General features: G+C 37.3%; 1 protein-coding gene across 3 annotated transcripts; it reads left to right on the forward strand.

Moving 5' to 3' along the window:
• The first annotated feature begins 3,159 nt into the window (after nt 1–3,159).
• On the forward strand, nt 3,160–6,324 carry LOC132786096 (LIM and senescent cell antigen-like-containing domain protein 1). Of its 3 annotated transcripts, none has more exons than XM_060792491.1 (6): nt 3,160–3,268; nt 4,477–4,596; nt 4,667–4,972; nt 5,040–5,181; nt 5,427–5,685; nt 5,748–6,324. In XM_060792491.1, the coding sequence occupies exons 2-6, from the start codon at nt 4,493–4,495 to the stop codon at nt 5,942–5,944; spliced, it is 1,008 nt and encodes a 335-aa protein (XP_060648474.1). In that variant the 5' UTR covers nt 3,160–3,268; nt 4,477–4,492; the 3' UTR covers nt 5,945–6,324. The 3 variants fall into 3 exon arrangements, with proteins under 3 accessions (XP_060648474.1, XP_060648473.1, XP_060648472.1); XM_060792490.1 differs by lacking the exon at nt 3,160–3,268 and adding an exon at nt 3,558–3,638; XM_060792489.1 differs by lacking the exon at nt 3,160–3,268 and adding an exon at nt 4,319–4,406.
• Nucleotides 6,325–15,025: the final 8,701 nt, after the last annotated feature.

Below are 15,025 nucleotides of genomic sequence, written 5' to 3' on the forward strand. Positions count from 1 at the left end.
AAGATTTTGTTGTTGACGCTGTTCGCCTTTGTTATTGTTGCCAAGCGAAGTGATTTTCGCCGTTTGCTTTGTCGTAGACTTCGTACGTCTTCCAACGTATGTATGTGTAAATGTATGTATGGCAAACCTTACTCAACTTACATATGTACATACACATGCATATGCATGTACAAATGGTAATTGCTATGGCTACCCAATTGTGTTTCGTGTCATGCCAAGACGGAGACTGCAAGAATTTTCTGTAGATCGTTAGATGAATCGTCTTGTAGAATGCTTCTTGCATTGAGTCTGGTGTACGCGCCCTCTTAGCGCAACGCGTAATTTCCCTAACGCCTACTTTTCTCGAACATGTGCAAGAATTTTATGCAGATCGTTAGATGAATCGTCTTGTAGAATGCTTCTTGCATTGAGTCTGGTGTACGCGCCCTCTTAGCGCAACGCGTAATTTCCTAACGCCTACTTTTCTCGAACATGTGCAAGAATTTTATGCAGATCGTTAGATGAATCGTCTTGTAGAATGCTTCTTGCATTGAGTCTGGTGTACGCGCCCTCTTAGCGCAACGCGTAATTTCCCTAACGCCTACTTTTCTCGAACATGTGCAATTTTGTGTATCATTTGTCATTTGTTTTGTGAGTGCTGTACGAGAAAGTTGATTTTTTCCTACGCGTCTTTTATAAAACAATCAGAGGTAAGTTGTTAATATTATTAAACTACTATTCTAATCTGATTTAAATTAAAAAATATATTTGTATTTGTATTTATATTTACAGTTTTGAGGACCACGAAAGAGCTACGTTGGATGATAAAAATAGAAACTACAAGGCATTGTTCAGGGCGAAGAATATTGAAAACGGCGAAATAAATTAATTTTTTCTTTTAGCTATTATATTATTTAGTTATAAGTAAAACTGTTTAGATAATATTATATATAAATTTAAGTACTCATTGTATTAGTTTTAATAAATTTAATTTCAAGTATAATAAACATTTTATTTACTGCATATATTTTTGAGCGTATTTTTATTTTGTATATTCCGAACTACGCACTAGAATCTAAGCACAGATTTTCGGCAAGAGCTGCACGGCATATTTTCTACAAGAAACGTCGAGTACAAATTCTGCCAGCGCAGCCGAGGGAAATTTAAATTTCCCTTTGGCAAGAATTTATACTCGACGAGTCTTGTAGATAATCAGTTCCGCATATACGGCAAAACGAAGTGAGAAAGTCTTTTCGCATCTTGTGTCTACACATGACGGGACTGGAAGAAAACTTGTATATTGTCTACGAATAAAACACAATCGGGCAACCACTGCGCTCCAATTTGTTACCCCTGCCCCCACTAAGGCTACACATTGTCGCCGCCACGTCAGTTACACAGCTCACATCCGGCGCTAGGTTTGGCAAGTTTTTTTTTTTTTTATGCATATCTGTTTTGTGGGTAGACTCTCACTTTTGTGCACCCACGTTGAACCGTATAAAGTTAATTAATATTAATTCATTCTGGTTCATAGAGGAAGTTTATGCACTGAAAATACAATTTAAATGATCTTCGATCACTTCAAAGCAACAAGTCTTAAATAAAAAAATTAAAGACGGCATTCCGAATGCTGGGCTAAGTAATTTGGTTTTGAAATTGCAAGATAAGCAGGGCAGCGAAGCAAAACACGATACCGATAAGCTGCTCAAAATGTGGCTACATTTTTGGAATTTTTGAGCACACACCACAATAAGAAAACGATCAATGACTGTGCAGCAGTTTGAGAGCAACTGGTTTGACAGCTTTAGCTTGCATTCATAAATATGTTTGCATGCATACACACACATATTCACGCGTTTGCATATGTGTGTAAGAGGCATTTACATGCACTCGAAAATGGGGGCGAGTTGTTGTTTGTCTGGTTTGCCGGTTTTTGCGCCAGCTGCAATAATAAATAGCATAATTGAAGTTAAATTTAGACACCCACTGTATCCGCTTACAGCAGACACAATTGCCTTTTCTTTGCGATAGATACTTTCAATAGATCTCAAGAAAGAGAGATTTTATATGTATTTATTATCAACGGTATGCTCGGACATTTCTAGAAAACAGAAACATAGCAATGTAAACACTATGTAATTTAATTATAGTGAGCGTCCCAAACAACTGTTGCTACGTGCCATTTGTCTCGCAGAACTAGTCTCGCTGTAAGGGGCGCCACCCCGTCGTATACTTGACGTTGTCGTTGACACCCATTTTTATTTTGTTTTTTTCGGTGGCCTCGCTTTTGTTTGTTTTCATTATGTGTGGGGCGATGAGACGGACAAACAAAAGCCAATGATCGAATCACGTCTGGAAGCTAAATGGGCGATGGGATAAAGGTGCGTAAAGTGTCATAAAATTCTATAGCTTGATGAAATTACAAGCTGATGTTTATGTCTTAACGGGCTATACTATATAGTAGTCGGATAGTCGTATAAATTATAGCGAACGAGATGCAATTAAAATTTCAATGCGGAAGTTGCAAAAGTTGCACTGCAAGGCGGAAGTGCATTTCACACACTTGACAGCAAATGTTTGTATTTGAGAATAATAATATTAGACTATTGTGAAAAAGTATTTGTTAAATATACAGTAAACATTCAAATGTCGTAAATAATCAAAAAAATCTTAGTGTTGAATATTGATAACACATTCGTTTGTTACATAGAGGTTTCCTCATTCCTTGTTGTGTATTTAACAATTATTATCATTTTACAGTACAAGATTGTAAGTGCTAATTAAAGCGATAAGAGCAAAGATAGTGATTATGACTATGATAAACACTATTGAAAAGCGTTGACCATCAATTCAAAAGCTGGCGCTCATAACGAAAACTATCGATTAATATAAAACTCAAACTGTACAGTCTCTCGATATAGGTAGCCCTGGGATATGGTACAGCTCTCAAACTGTACAGTTGTTTTTTAGTATATTTTACAGTACGTTTCGAAAATTAAGATAAATTTAAAGGAGAATATTAATTTAACTGTGAGAAAAAAGTAATACACATAAAAAAACTAACAAAATTCAGCTTTTCCCTAAAGCTATGAACATATTTGAAATATACCAATATTCAATTTAAAATAAAACCAGGGCTGTTATATGTTAGTAACTGCTAGCATTTAAAAGCATATTTTAGAAATTCAGATTGCAGCCACACTGATGTGTTAATTTAGACTCTGTTAATTAAATTCTTAATTAAAAAGAGAATTTAATTCAAGGAATTTTGTAAAAAAGTGTTAAATAGGTAATTAAAATAATAAATTATGTTAAAAATCTCTTTAAAGTGTTGAAAACTAAAGAGTTCAGTATGAATTGAGTGCGAAACACAAGATTCGCGTGTACGCCCAATTTGGCAAGACAACTTTGCTTGTGTTGTTGTCGTTTACCTTAAATACATATGCCAGTGCTGTCCATTATAGCTTGAAATAGCTGTGAAATATATTAATAAACCGGATTTAGCCGCAAAACGGCTAAGTAGTCTGCAACGATCTCACAGACGACACAGTTTGACGAACGCTATATTTTGTTTGCAGTTTTCAGCGAGCTTAGACGTTGGGTTGATTGACGCGAGTGCAACAAGTGAAAGCCAAAATTCCAGAAATGCCACCCGTTCAGTAAGCAATGAGAACTAAAATGAAGTAGAACTTTTAACCCCAATTACATCATCGTAACATCTTCTAATTTTATGGTCCAGTGTCCAAGAAATCAAAGTGTGACCCATATTAACTGTTTGCCATTGACCATAACACATCGTAAAACGCACTTTAATTGCAAATTATGCAAATCCATGTTGTTTGTGTTCGTTGTTGCATCTGCTGGATGTTTGCTGCCCGCATAAATTGCACTTTTCATGCTGTTAACGCGCCAGATGTTTACTACACACACCGATGACGTCATGGCAACATTCAAATTTATTTTTAGACGCCGCCTTCGTTGCGTACTACTGTCCATGTGTGCCACTGTGGGTGTGTGTGTTTATGTGTTGTTTACCTATCGCTTTATGTGTGGGGCGCTAAATTCAAAAAACCTATCGATTAATCCTGACATCGCTGCCCTTTTAGCACACAACATCTGCACTGTTTAACGCTTGCACTTCAACTGCCGCCTCAACTTGCAAAGCAACTCAACATTGCTTTATTTATTACATCCATAAGGAATGTAAAAGCTTTTAATTTTGTTTTCTTCTTGTTGTCGCATATTCGTCAGTAATATGATTCAGCAGACGTCAACAGCGGGCTTGATAAGCAATCCACACAAAACTCGTTGTAGCCCAAAACAAAAAAGTTTTCTTTCGCCTCCGTTTCCAGTTGCCTTTCTCATGCACTGCCCAACAGTTGTTGCTCGTTTTAAGCTTCCATCATGATGTACTCCAAAGCCGAAGTGTAATCGCTTAATATTTAATTTCAAAATATCCCATCAAATCTCGAACTAATCTTGACATCTTTCTTACAGAATCCAGGCTACCAATATGTCGCTGAGTGCAATGCATTGCACGAGATGCGCGGATGGCTTTGAACCCACCGAGAAGATTGTCAACTCCAATGGCGAACTCTGGCACACACAATGCTTTGTGTAAATATTCATTATAAAATATTCTCTCTCTTCTACATATTAGTCATACATTTTATTCTTTGCTTTGCAGTTGTGCTCAGTGTTTCCGGCCGTTCCAGGATGGCATTTTTTACGAATTTGAGGGTCGCAAGTACTGCGAACGTGATTTCCATGTGCTTTTTGCGCCATGCTGCAACAAGTGCGGCGAGTTCGTTATCGGCCGCGTTATCAAGGCCATGTCCGCCAGCTGGCATCCACAATGCTTCCGCTGCCAGCTGTGTGCCAAAGAGTTGGCCGACAGTGGCTTTATACGCAATCAGAATCGTGCACTTTGCCACGAATGCAATGCCAAGGTGAAGGCTGAGATCACTGGACGTTATGTGTGCCAAAAGTGTCAGTAAGTAGGAGTGGCAGGCTTACGTCATAAACATTTCATTGATTCATTCTTTGCGACATCATTTTAGTGGTTTGATTGATGAGGAACCGCTGCGTTTCCGTGGAGAAGTCTATCATGGTTATCATTTCAATTGTTCATCTTGCGGCACCGAATTGGATGCCACAGCGCGTGAGGTCAAGAGTCGTCCAGGTCTAGCTGCCAATGATATGGTGAGTGTGGGGAATCTATACATAGTGAGAATTCTTTGTCTGACTGAACGTAAACGCCTAAACGGTAAGAGCTTCAAGGCTTCAGTTCTTACAGAACATAGCTTACCAAACGAGACCCCCACGGAAAAGATCTATTCTTCTAGCTCTTACCGTTAGGGTAAACATTTCCCTCAGTGAATTAGTTAGTCAAAGAATTTGATATGCTTGTCTCTATATCGCTAATATATACCATTTGCTTTGCACAGAATGAACTGTATTGTCTTCGCTGCCACGACAAAATGGGCATTCCCATTTGCGGCGCCTGTCGTCGTCCCATTGAGGAGCGTGTGGTCACAGCTCTGGGTAAGCACTGGCATGTGGAGCATTTCGTATGCGCCAAGTGTGAGAAACCCTTCCTGGGACATCGCCATTACGAGAAGCGCGGTCTGGCGTATTGCGAGACGCATTATCATCAACTGTTTGGCAATCTGTGCTTCGTGTGCAACCAGGTCATTGGTGGCGATGGTTAGTAGACTTGATATAACTGAGAAACGAATTGAATTACATTTATGTATATCTGTCAACAGTTTTTACTGCGCTGAACAAGGCGTGGTGTGTGCATCACTTTGCCTGCTCCGTGTGCGACACCAAGATGACGCAAAAGTCAAAGTTCTACGAGTACGATGAGAAACCCGTCTGCAAGAAATGCTATGAACGTTTCCCCAACGAGCTGCGACGTCGTCTGCGCACCTCCCACGAGATGACCATGAAGAAGAATGTCTAGTGATTGGTCAGCAGACTGTCCGCTGTCAAATTTCCAAACACAAATCTATGTTAAAACGTGCCTTTTAAGCAACGAGTGCCTTCAACACAATTGAAAGCAAAATCTTCAGATCGCTTAGTTCTCTGTTTGTAGTTGTCCACTTCTAACATTCAATGTTAATCCTTGAAACTAAAAAAAACAATCTTGTGCTTATATTTTCATATTTTCTCTGCAAATTGTTTAACTTTGTTGTACTGTGTAATTTCTAAAGTAACAAATGCCTATTGCTAACAACGACATGCAAAATGCATCAAAAGATGTCCTTCGGCAGCTATTTATGTTGTTATTTAATTGAATTTTTATTTATATATAATCGTACATAAATGTGTTTTTAATATAGAGGAAAATATAAACGAGTATGCAGTAAAAACTAAAAAAGTATTTTTAATTTAAACGACATTTTTGATGCGAACATGTTAAGTGTGTCACGGCTAAGCAAAGACTACAACAAAGACGCTGTTAAAGCATTACAGCTCTGTTCAGCTGCTGTTAATCGAGCTGTTGTTGCTTATCGGTAATCGTTGTATCGATAACAAGAATTCGTTTTGTTTGAAATTAATTTTGATCGCTTTCTGTGCTACTTCTCAATTTTATAAAATTGATATCCTACTTTTAAATGATGCAATATTTTTGTTGTTGATTCTTTGTTCATGACTAATTCGCTATTATTTGCGCTCATTTGTCTTCGTCTCACTGACCTCGGTGCGCACTTAACAATTTAGTTTTTTTTTTATTTTGTTTCATTAATAATTGGCTGAAGCCCGCCAGTGCTTGGGATGTCTCTATTCGGACTTGGGGGCTTGCAGTTGCAAAATTTATGGCATACATTACAGCAGACAGTTTAATTGGGTATCGACGTTTATTAATTTGTCCTGGGCCAAAACCAGACTGAACATTATGTATCGCTGACTGCCAATTTGGCCGCTTAAAGCCGAATCCTTTTTGGCCACATGGCTTTTCAACACGTTAGCTAAATTCTTCTTCTGTTTTTTCCATTTTTTGTGTTGAGGAAAAAAGCTACGCACATTAATTAGGCACCTTCATTAGACACATGCCTATCATGTTGAAGAACAGAAGATGAGGGCGCCGGGGGCCAAGTTGAGTTGCCTTTTTGCAGTTTTATGTAATTAAGCCAGACGCGCTCACAATTTAAATTGCTGCCAGAGCAAGAGCCAGCCAACATGCTGATGCTCCATACGCGCCTTTTTGCCTCGCTCTCTGTGTATCTGTATCACGAATTGGCAATTGAGCAGCCTCCATCCAAAAGCAACCAAGTTGGAGTCTGCAGTGCAATTTAAGAGGCAGAGAGTCAAGAGTCTGCTGCTCATCAAGATGCAGAGAGAAGCGCAACAGCAAGAGCAAGAGCAACAACATTGTCTGCGTCTGTGCGACGTTCGCTCGTCAGCGTTTGAGCCAATAATTATGGTTATTAATCGGCTGGAGAATTGGCTGCTAATTTGCAGTTTAGTTACAAATTCTGGCCGCCAGCGTGCAATTACCCGCGTTAAATTATAGCTTCAAAATAAACAAAACGCCGCAACGCCCGGATTGCATCCAACCACTTCAAGAGCGGGCTAAAGGTCATGCTCGATGTGCACAAACAGTTGGCCAAAAAACAAAAAAGTAAAGAAGAAAAACGCACATTGGATTTTATGTGTGTTGGTTTTGTTATCATCGCGATCAGACAATGCTGCTCATCAGCTAATGACGCCTGGATGTGCCAAGCAGCATTCTCTTGGACTCATAATTAGACGTGCCCAGTGCCAGTCTTGGGCGTTACTCAATCATGGCCTGATGGCACAACCCCCCAAGACGAATCTATCGCCCTGCACTTGTGCACGATCAGCACGCCAACAAAAGCAGCTACAACATAATTTTGCCAAGACGTCTCCTGGTCTACAGCTGCTCAGATCAAGCGGATGATGATGATGATGATGACGACGACGACGACGATCCTGCTGCTTGGCCAATTTCAGAGGCGCTCGCATTTCGCGGCCAGGGCAACACTTTTGCCTTAGCCAAATCAAATCGTGTGCTGTTTATTTAAATAACCATAATTTAGTATCGCTTCTCGTCTCGCTTTTTTGGATCCACACAATCAACAAACAGCCAACCACTTCTTTCATGAGTTTTATGGCTGATCCGTTCCCATTGCACACACATACACACACACAGACACACTTAGAGTGCTCCATGATTTTCCATGCTTTTGTGAGAACATAAAAATTCAATTTAATATGCTCTCGAGGTCGTTTTCAACTTGGTTTTTTAGCAGGAAAACGTTTTGTCTACGGGCCTCAGTTAATGAAAATTTAGTTCAATCAATGTGGATAACCATGTTCATGTCGAATTTCTCTCTCTCACTCACTAGCATTCTCTCTCTCTCTCTCTCTCTCTCTCTCTCTCGCTTTACCTTAACTATCTGGCAAAATAATTTAAACCTGCTTATGGCCCATATCTAACGCCTTGTCTTCTGTTGTAGGCGTTGATTGGCTCGTGTGGAAAACTCAAGTTGAAGAGATCTTTTGTTTTCGATATTGTCACTGTGATCATTAACTGAAAATTATGACAGTACGTAAACGATAGAAGTCGATTCTGGCGATTGAAATGTGGGTTATTACACTCATATTATATCAGATTTCCATGAAGGCTAGAAACGCTTTATCGTCTTGACGTCACACAATGTTAGAAATACCCTAGTAAATTATATAAATAATAGTATTCTACCAAATATCGTTTTTCTATAAATATTTTGTGTCGTAAAAACATTTTACTATCGATGTGATTTTACTGGAAATTATTTAATGATACAACAAAATCTAAAATATAGAACGTTAAAATTGAAAAATGAGTTTGGTTAGCAATTTATTTTTAGAAAGAGTTTCAATTCTTTATTAATATATTGAAATAGCAATCAATTTTGTTAAAGTTTTATACTTCAATATCAAAAAATGTGTAATACAACGGGAAAACTCAATGTGGAAGATTTATGTCTTAAATTATTAAGAATTAAATTTCTATACTTTCACAATTTTACAATTAACATTAAATAAACTTTTACTTACATTATTTATTTTCTTCTTTTTTTATTATTTTTTAATTTTGTACTATATTTATTTATTAATTTTATTATGTTGCATTTAAATTAGCAATAGTGTTCCTTTAATTCATATATGTTCGCTATACATTTACCAAAATTCTTTAGTTTTTTTTTTTATTAAATACATATTTTGTTTACTTGTAATTATTTATATTACCTTTTACAAACAATATTCTCTTTCTATCTTTAGAGGTTTTTATTTGCAAATAAATATCTTACTCGCTTCTCTTATTTATTTTCTTCTATTTATTTATTTTACTTTATATTTTTAATATTAATATTATTTATTTCGTGGCTTTATAAAAAAAAATAAAATTTACATTAATTTCTATTCTGTTTCTATTTTCTTGAACATTCTTTCCAAATTTGTATTCGCATAAAATATTTGGCATTTTATCTCCTTTTAATTATCTTCTCTTTTAATATTTTCTTTTGATAGATCTTACAAATTTGTCATATCTTCAAATTTAAAATTATTCCAATTTTCGTGTAGTACAAACATATTTGCAATTCTTTTGGAAAACTGCATTTTAAAAGGTTATACTATGATACAGTCACCGCCACAAAAAAAGCCGCACTTTTAAGGGTTACGAATTTTAAACTTTCAGGGCCTGTGGTTTCATTATATGATTGCGAATTCGCTCAATTTTTTTTTTAACAAGTTAACTGATGGTATGTTTATAAAAGTGCATACCAATTTTTATTTTAAATTTGTTTTTAATGTTAAAAAAAATGTTGTTTTTGGTTTCACCCTAGTTTTAGCGACTTTTCACTATTATGGCAAACTTAATGAAAAAAATCATAAAAGTTATAATAATGAAAAAATTCAACAAAAACTATTTTTTTCCAATTGAACACCTTACTAACTATAAAAAAATTTAAATCTAGGCAATTTAGCATTAGACATATTTTTTTAATTTAGCTTAATACTTAGAAATGCCGCCTTTGGCCTTAATTACAGACTTTACCCTATTGAGCATAAAATCGTAAATGGAACACAATTATTTCTTTGTTATATCGTGTATCCATATTTTTTCTATAATTTGTTTTAGCTCCTCCATAGTTTTGGGCTTTCGCTTTTTTTTTTTGGCCCCCATATAGGCCCCAACACTCTCGATTGGACTAAGGTCTGGGCTGTTTTCTGGCCAATCTAAGGACTTAATGCCCAATTCTTCCTTCAAATTTATTATTTTTAGATAGAAAAATGTTCAATTTATCTGAATAAGTTGTTTTGGTAACAATCGGACACTGAGTAACTCACAGATCGCGCTCGATGGCAAGGTGCAGAATCATCCTGAAAATGGGTTCTTCTTCTTCTTCACTTATGGACTCAGTGCTAGGCACAACTCCACTTAAAATTATTTCTTTGTATTTTTCTGCATTGACCATACCCTGAACCATTAAAATTGATTTCGTTTTATATTTGGATAATCATCCTCATACCATAACGTACGGTGAATGCTTTACTGTGGCTATGCAGCAATTTTCAGAAAACCGTTACCCACGTCTAGGGCGCACCTTGAGAATTCCATCAGATCCAATGAGATTAAATTTGAACTCATCTGAAAATAGCACTCTTTACCAATCAGAAGCAGTCCAATTTGAAGGAAGAATTGGGCATTAAGTCCTTAGATTGGCCAGAAAACAGCCCAGACCTTAGTCCAATCGAGAGTGTTGGGGCCTATATGGGGGCCAAAAAAAAAAAAAAGCGAAAGCCCAAAACTATGGAGGAGCTAAAACAAATTATAGAAAAAATATGGATACACGATATAACAAAGAAATAATTGTGTTCCATTTACGATTTTATGCTCAATAGGGTAAAGTCTGTAATTAAGGCCAAAGGCGGCATTTCTAAGTATTAAGCTAAATTAAAAAAATATGTCTAATGCTAAATTGCCTAGATTTAAATTTTTTTTATAGTTAGTAAGGTGTTCAATTGGAAAAAAATAGTTTTTGTTGAATTTTTTCATTATTATAACTTTTATGATTTTTTTCATTAAGTTTGCCATAATAGTGAAAAGTCGCTAAAACTAGGGTGAAACCAAAACAACATTTTTTAATATTAAAAACAAATTTAAAATAAAAATTGGTATGCACTTTTATAAACATACCATCAGTTAACTTGTTAAAAAAAAAATTGAGCGAATCCGCAATCATATAATGAAACCACAGGCCCTGAAAGTTTAAAATTCGTAACCCTTAAAAGTGCGGCTTTTTTTGTGGCGCTGACTGTAGAGTCCCGCATATAATATTCATTCATTACCTTACGTATTGTATATTTGGTCTCAGTCAAGGCTATTTTGCAAAAGGGGCAAATTCCCTTGAACCCGTTGCAAAAGCAGTCAGCACGTCAGGTTTAGAAAAATGAGCTTGTTAACGCTCCATGATGAGCCTAGTTAGTGTCCGCTGCCATGATCTAAACCATATAACCCGCAGCGTTGAATCGATCGATCGATTGTAGATGGATGGCTGGGTTAGCTTTGGATCGATGGATGGAAAGGTTAGCTGAAGGCTAGCTAACTGGATAGGTGGATGGATGGATGGATAGTTGGTTGGTTGTCTGCTTCGGTGCACTGTGCAGCGTAGCTGAGTCGTCATTAGAGTTTTATGTAAAATTACAACACGATAACACGTAATCATTAGCGTTGCTCTATGATGCTGCAAGTCGTAGCCTTAGACGGTGTGAGCAAACAATTTGAGAGGCAACTGCCACAGCAACAGCAACAGCAACAACTTCAATTTGCAGTTTCATTATCAAACGAGGCAAAGAACATAATTTGACTAAGGCCAAAAACATTTGGTTACGTTGCCATCGCCATCTCCATCGCCGTCTATGGGCTAAAAGAGTCCAATTTGAAGTTGTTGGCCAAAGCCTAGGATGGCTTGGTAGTCAGTCTATCGATCACGTTTCACTGAACTGAAAGGCACGACCATGACGACGACGACGACTACGACGATGTGGCTCCGATTATGGCCACAATGTTGCAGTTGTTTTTGCACAGTTTGCACAAGAGTTCCTCCAAAAAAACAAAAACAAAAAACGAACGCCATTGTTCTAACAAAAGCAGCGAGGGAGTGAAGTGCTGACGACTTAGAACTTTTATGCAATTAATTGCAACAGTTTTGTGGCTTGGAATGTGCCATGTCTACGTCCGTTCGTCTCTCTCCTTCTCTCTGTCTCTCTCTGTTTGCTGTGGCAACCGTTGCCGTTAATTTAAAAATTGTGCTCACGTTCTGGCAATTTGCTGACCACCCACATGCAAAATGCAAATGCAAAAAAACCCCTTTTGCAAAATTAGACGCCACATCCAGTTCTAAGCCTGGCAGCAAGTAAACTGTAAACTGCATTTGAGCATTTCATTTGTTGACTGCAAACATTTTGTATTGAGTCAGCGACTTGCAATTGCAATTGCTGCAAACTGCAACTGCAACTGCAACAGCAACAGCAACTACAACTCCAATGGAGATTGGTTGCGATTTTGTGGCTGCGCGAGGCTCTTTGTCTAATTTGACACTTGGGGCAGTTGCACAATTGACTTGCAGGCGGACAGGTAGTGCAACACGAGGCGCCTCCTGCCTTGCATACGAAAGAGCAAAGTCGCCACATTTGTGCATTTTGTTGGCTTTGCTTTTCCATTGATAAATTACCCACCACCCCCGGCAACCCCCGGACAATGGGTGTTAATGTGTGTGGGAGGTTTTTGAATTATCACATAAGATGTTTTGCAGAATATGGAATAACGGATTTTGGGAGAACTTGACTTGTGGCTTGTTAGAAATATGTTTAGAGATTGATTTAAATAAGGAAGTGTTAAAATATTAAAGCGTATGGTTCGACATTCAGTTAATCAAGTTATGAGTTGAGTTGAAGACAGAAACTACATCAAACCACTAGACATATGTAATGTCTGTCTATCTGTCATTTAAAATCAAGTCACAACTCATCTAAATCTAACTTTTAGATTATTTTATTTGTCGGAGAAGAAACTCAAAATCAATTTTTATAGATAAATTTATATTTTAGTCAATGAATCAGCACACATTATAATGGTATAATTAGAACATATAATATAATATTATATAACTTTATTTTATAAAATCTTAAAAGATTTCCTATAAATGAATTTCATTTCACTGAGAAGAAATTCAAGCTGTAATATACATACGGTATTGATCTATCAGTGTTGTTAGTTGGTTGGAAGGAAAGCTATGATTTGAGATATGAAACTATACAAAAAACTAAATCTAACTTATATTTGAGTTTAATTTGAATGCAGACCGATTTAGGCAATGAGAGTTTCAGTTTTGATTACAAACTAATAACGACACGAAAGAAATGATATACGAGTACTAACATATATGTATCATATTATCATAGCTTGATCGATTAGTCATTAAGTTCGCATTCTTTTTGGGTTAAAGAGAGAATTTTTAGTTTCCTAAGCTTGGAATTAAATTATATAACAATAATAGTACAATAACAATGTTAAAGCAATGTTGTTAGCAAGAATTGAAGACTATAAGTAAACATATACCTAATAAGACTGCTGTGCAATTTCATTTAAATTAATACTACTATATCAGCGTTTTTCAAGACCTAGAAACATGCCAAATAGTCCCTTTCCGGTATAGGCATCAGCAAAATGGTCACGAAGAACGAGTGTAGAAATAGTTTTTTTGGTACCAAGCGCGATTTGATTTTTCGTAGTCGTAAATGGGGTTTCAAAATCGTTTTCACAAATCCTTATGATATATTTTGATTATATCAGTAAGGTCTCGAATAATCAACCGACGATTTTTGAGCACTAATTCCTTCACTTCACTGACGTGTTGGTTATCTGTTGATGACGATGGTCGTCCGAAGCGATCCAAGTCATCAAGACCAGACATTCTTTGAAGTTAATTGATTGACTGATTCCTTTAGAATGATTATAATTAAAATTAGTTTCTAAAATATAAAATAATATACTGCAATCCGACAAACAAGAAAGAACATTTAATGATAGACAACTTCATCGAACTGTCAGTCAGTCATCAATATGAAGCTGCCACAAAAGCTGCACACAGTTCATGCCACAAATTGCATGCATTTAAAAAAATGTGCTAAAAACGAAATTCGCTGACAAATTAACAGAGGAGCATAAAGCAAGCAAAGCGTCGAAGCGAAACCAGAATGTGCCCAACCCACAAAGTCAACGACAACCAAAGCGACAACGGCAACGAGATGTGGCATTGGGTTAAGCTTCCTTGTATGGCTGTCAGAGTTAGTTGGAGGCGCAGCGCCTGCAACCCGCTGGACGTGCACACAAGGCACGTAGTATATACATACATATATATGTATATATAGTTGAAGAGTATGGCTTCCAAGTCGAGTCCAGTTCGACTTTGCTGCTGCTGCTGCTGCTGGGGAGTGCGAGTCAATATATATTCCAAAAGGAATTCCGCAAATAATTGCAAACTGGCCACGAAACTTATGGCAATTGTGTGGCAAAAGCAAAGCGGACACCGGGGCGGCCGTGTCGCATACATCACGTGCAAAAGCAGCAACAGCCACAGCAACAGCAACTTCTTGACTGGGCCAGGCCAGCAAAAAAAAATAAAACAGCATTTCGAATGCAAATAAAAAATCACGCCAATAAACTAGACATCGCGGCAGACACTGAGGCAGACAACAACAACAACCACAACAACGAGCTTGAGGATGAGGATGAGCCAAGACAAAGACAATAGCAATGCAGCTCAAGCGCTCTCTGTAAATCCACGACGTCATGATGTCTCGCTGGGATTTGGATTTCAACTCCCCGCTCTCTTTCTCTCTCTGTGCCATGACGATCGCAAAATTGCATACAAATCGGTTGTTTGGTAAATTTAACATAAGCGCGTCAGTAGCGCCTCTGGTCCGTGTCTTTTGTGGCAAGCTTGGAATAATTTAAAGCCAGCTA

Source organism: Drosophila nasuta, chromosome 2R, assembly GCF_023558535.2.
Source record: "Drosophila nasuta strain 15112-1781.00 chromosome 2R, ASM2355853v1, whole genome shotgun sequence".
Taxonomy (NCBI): domain Eukaryota; kingdom Metazoa; phylum Arthropoda; class Insecta; order Diptera; family Drosophilidae; genus Drosophila; species Drosophila nasuta.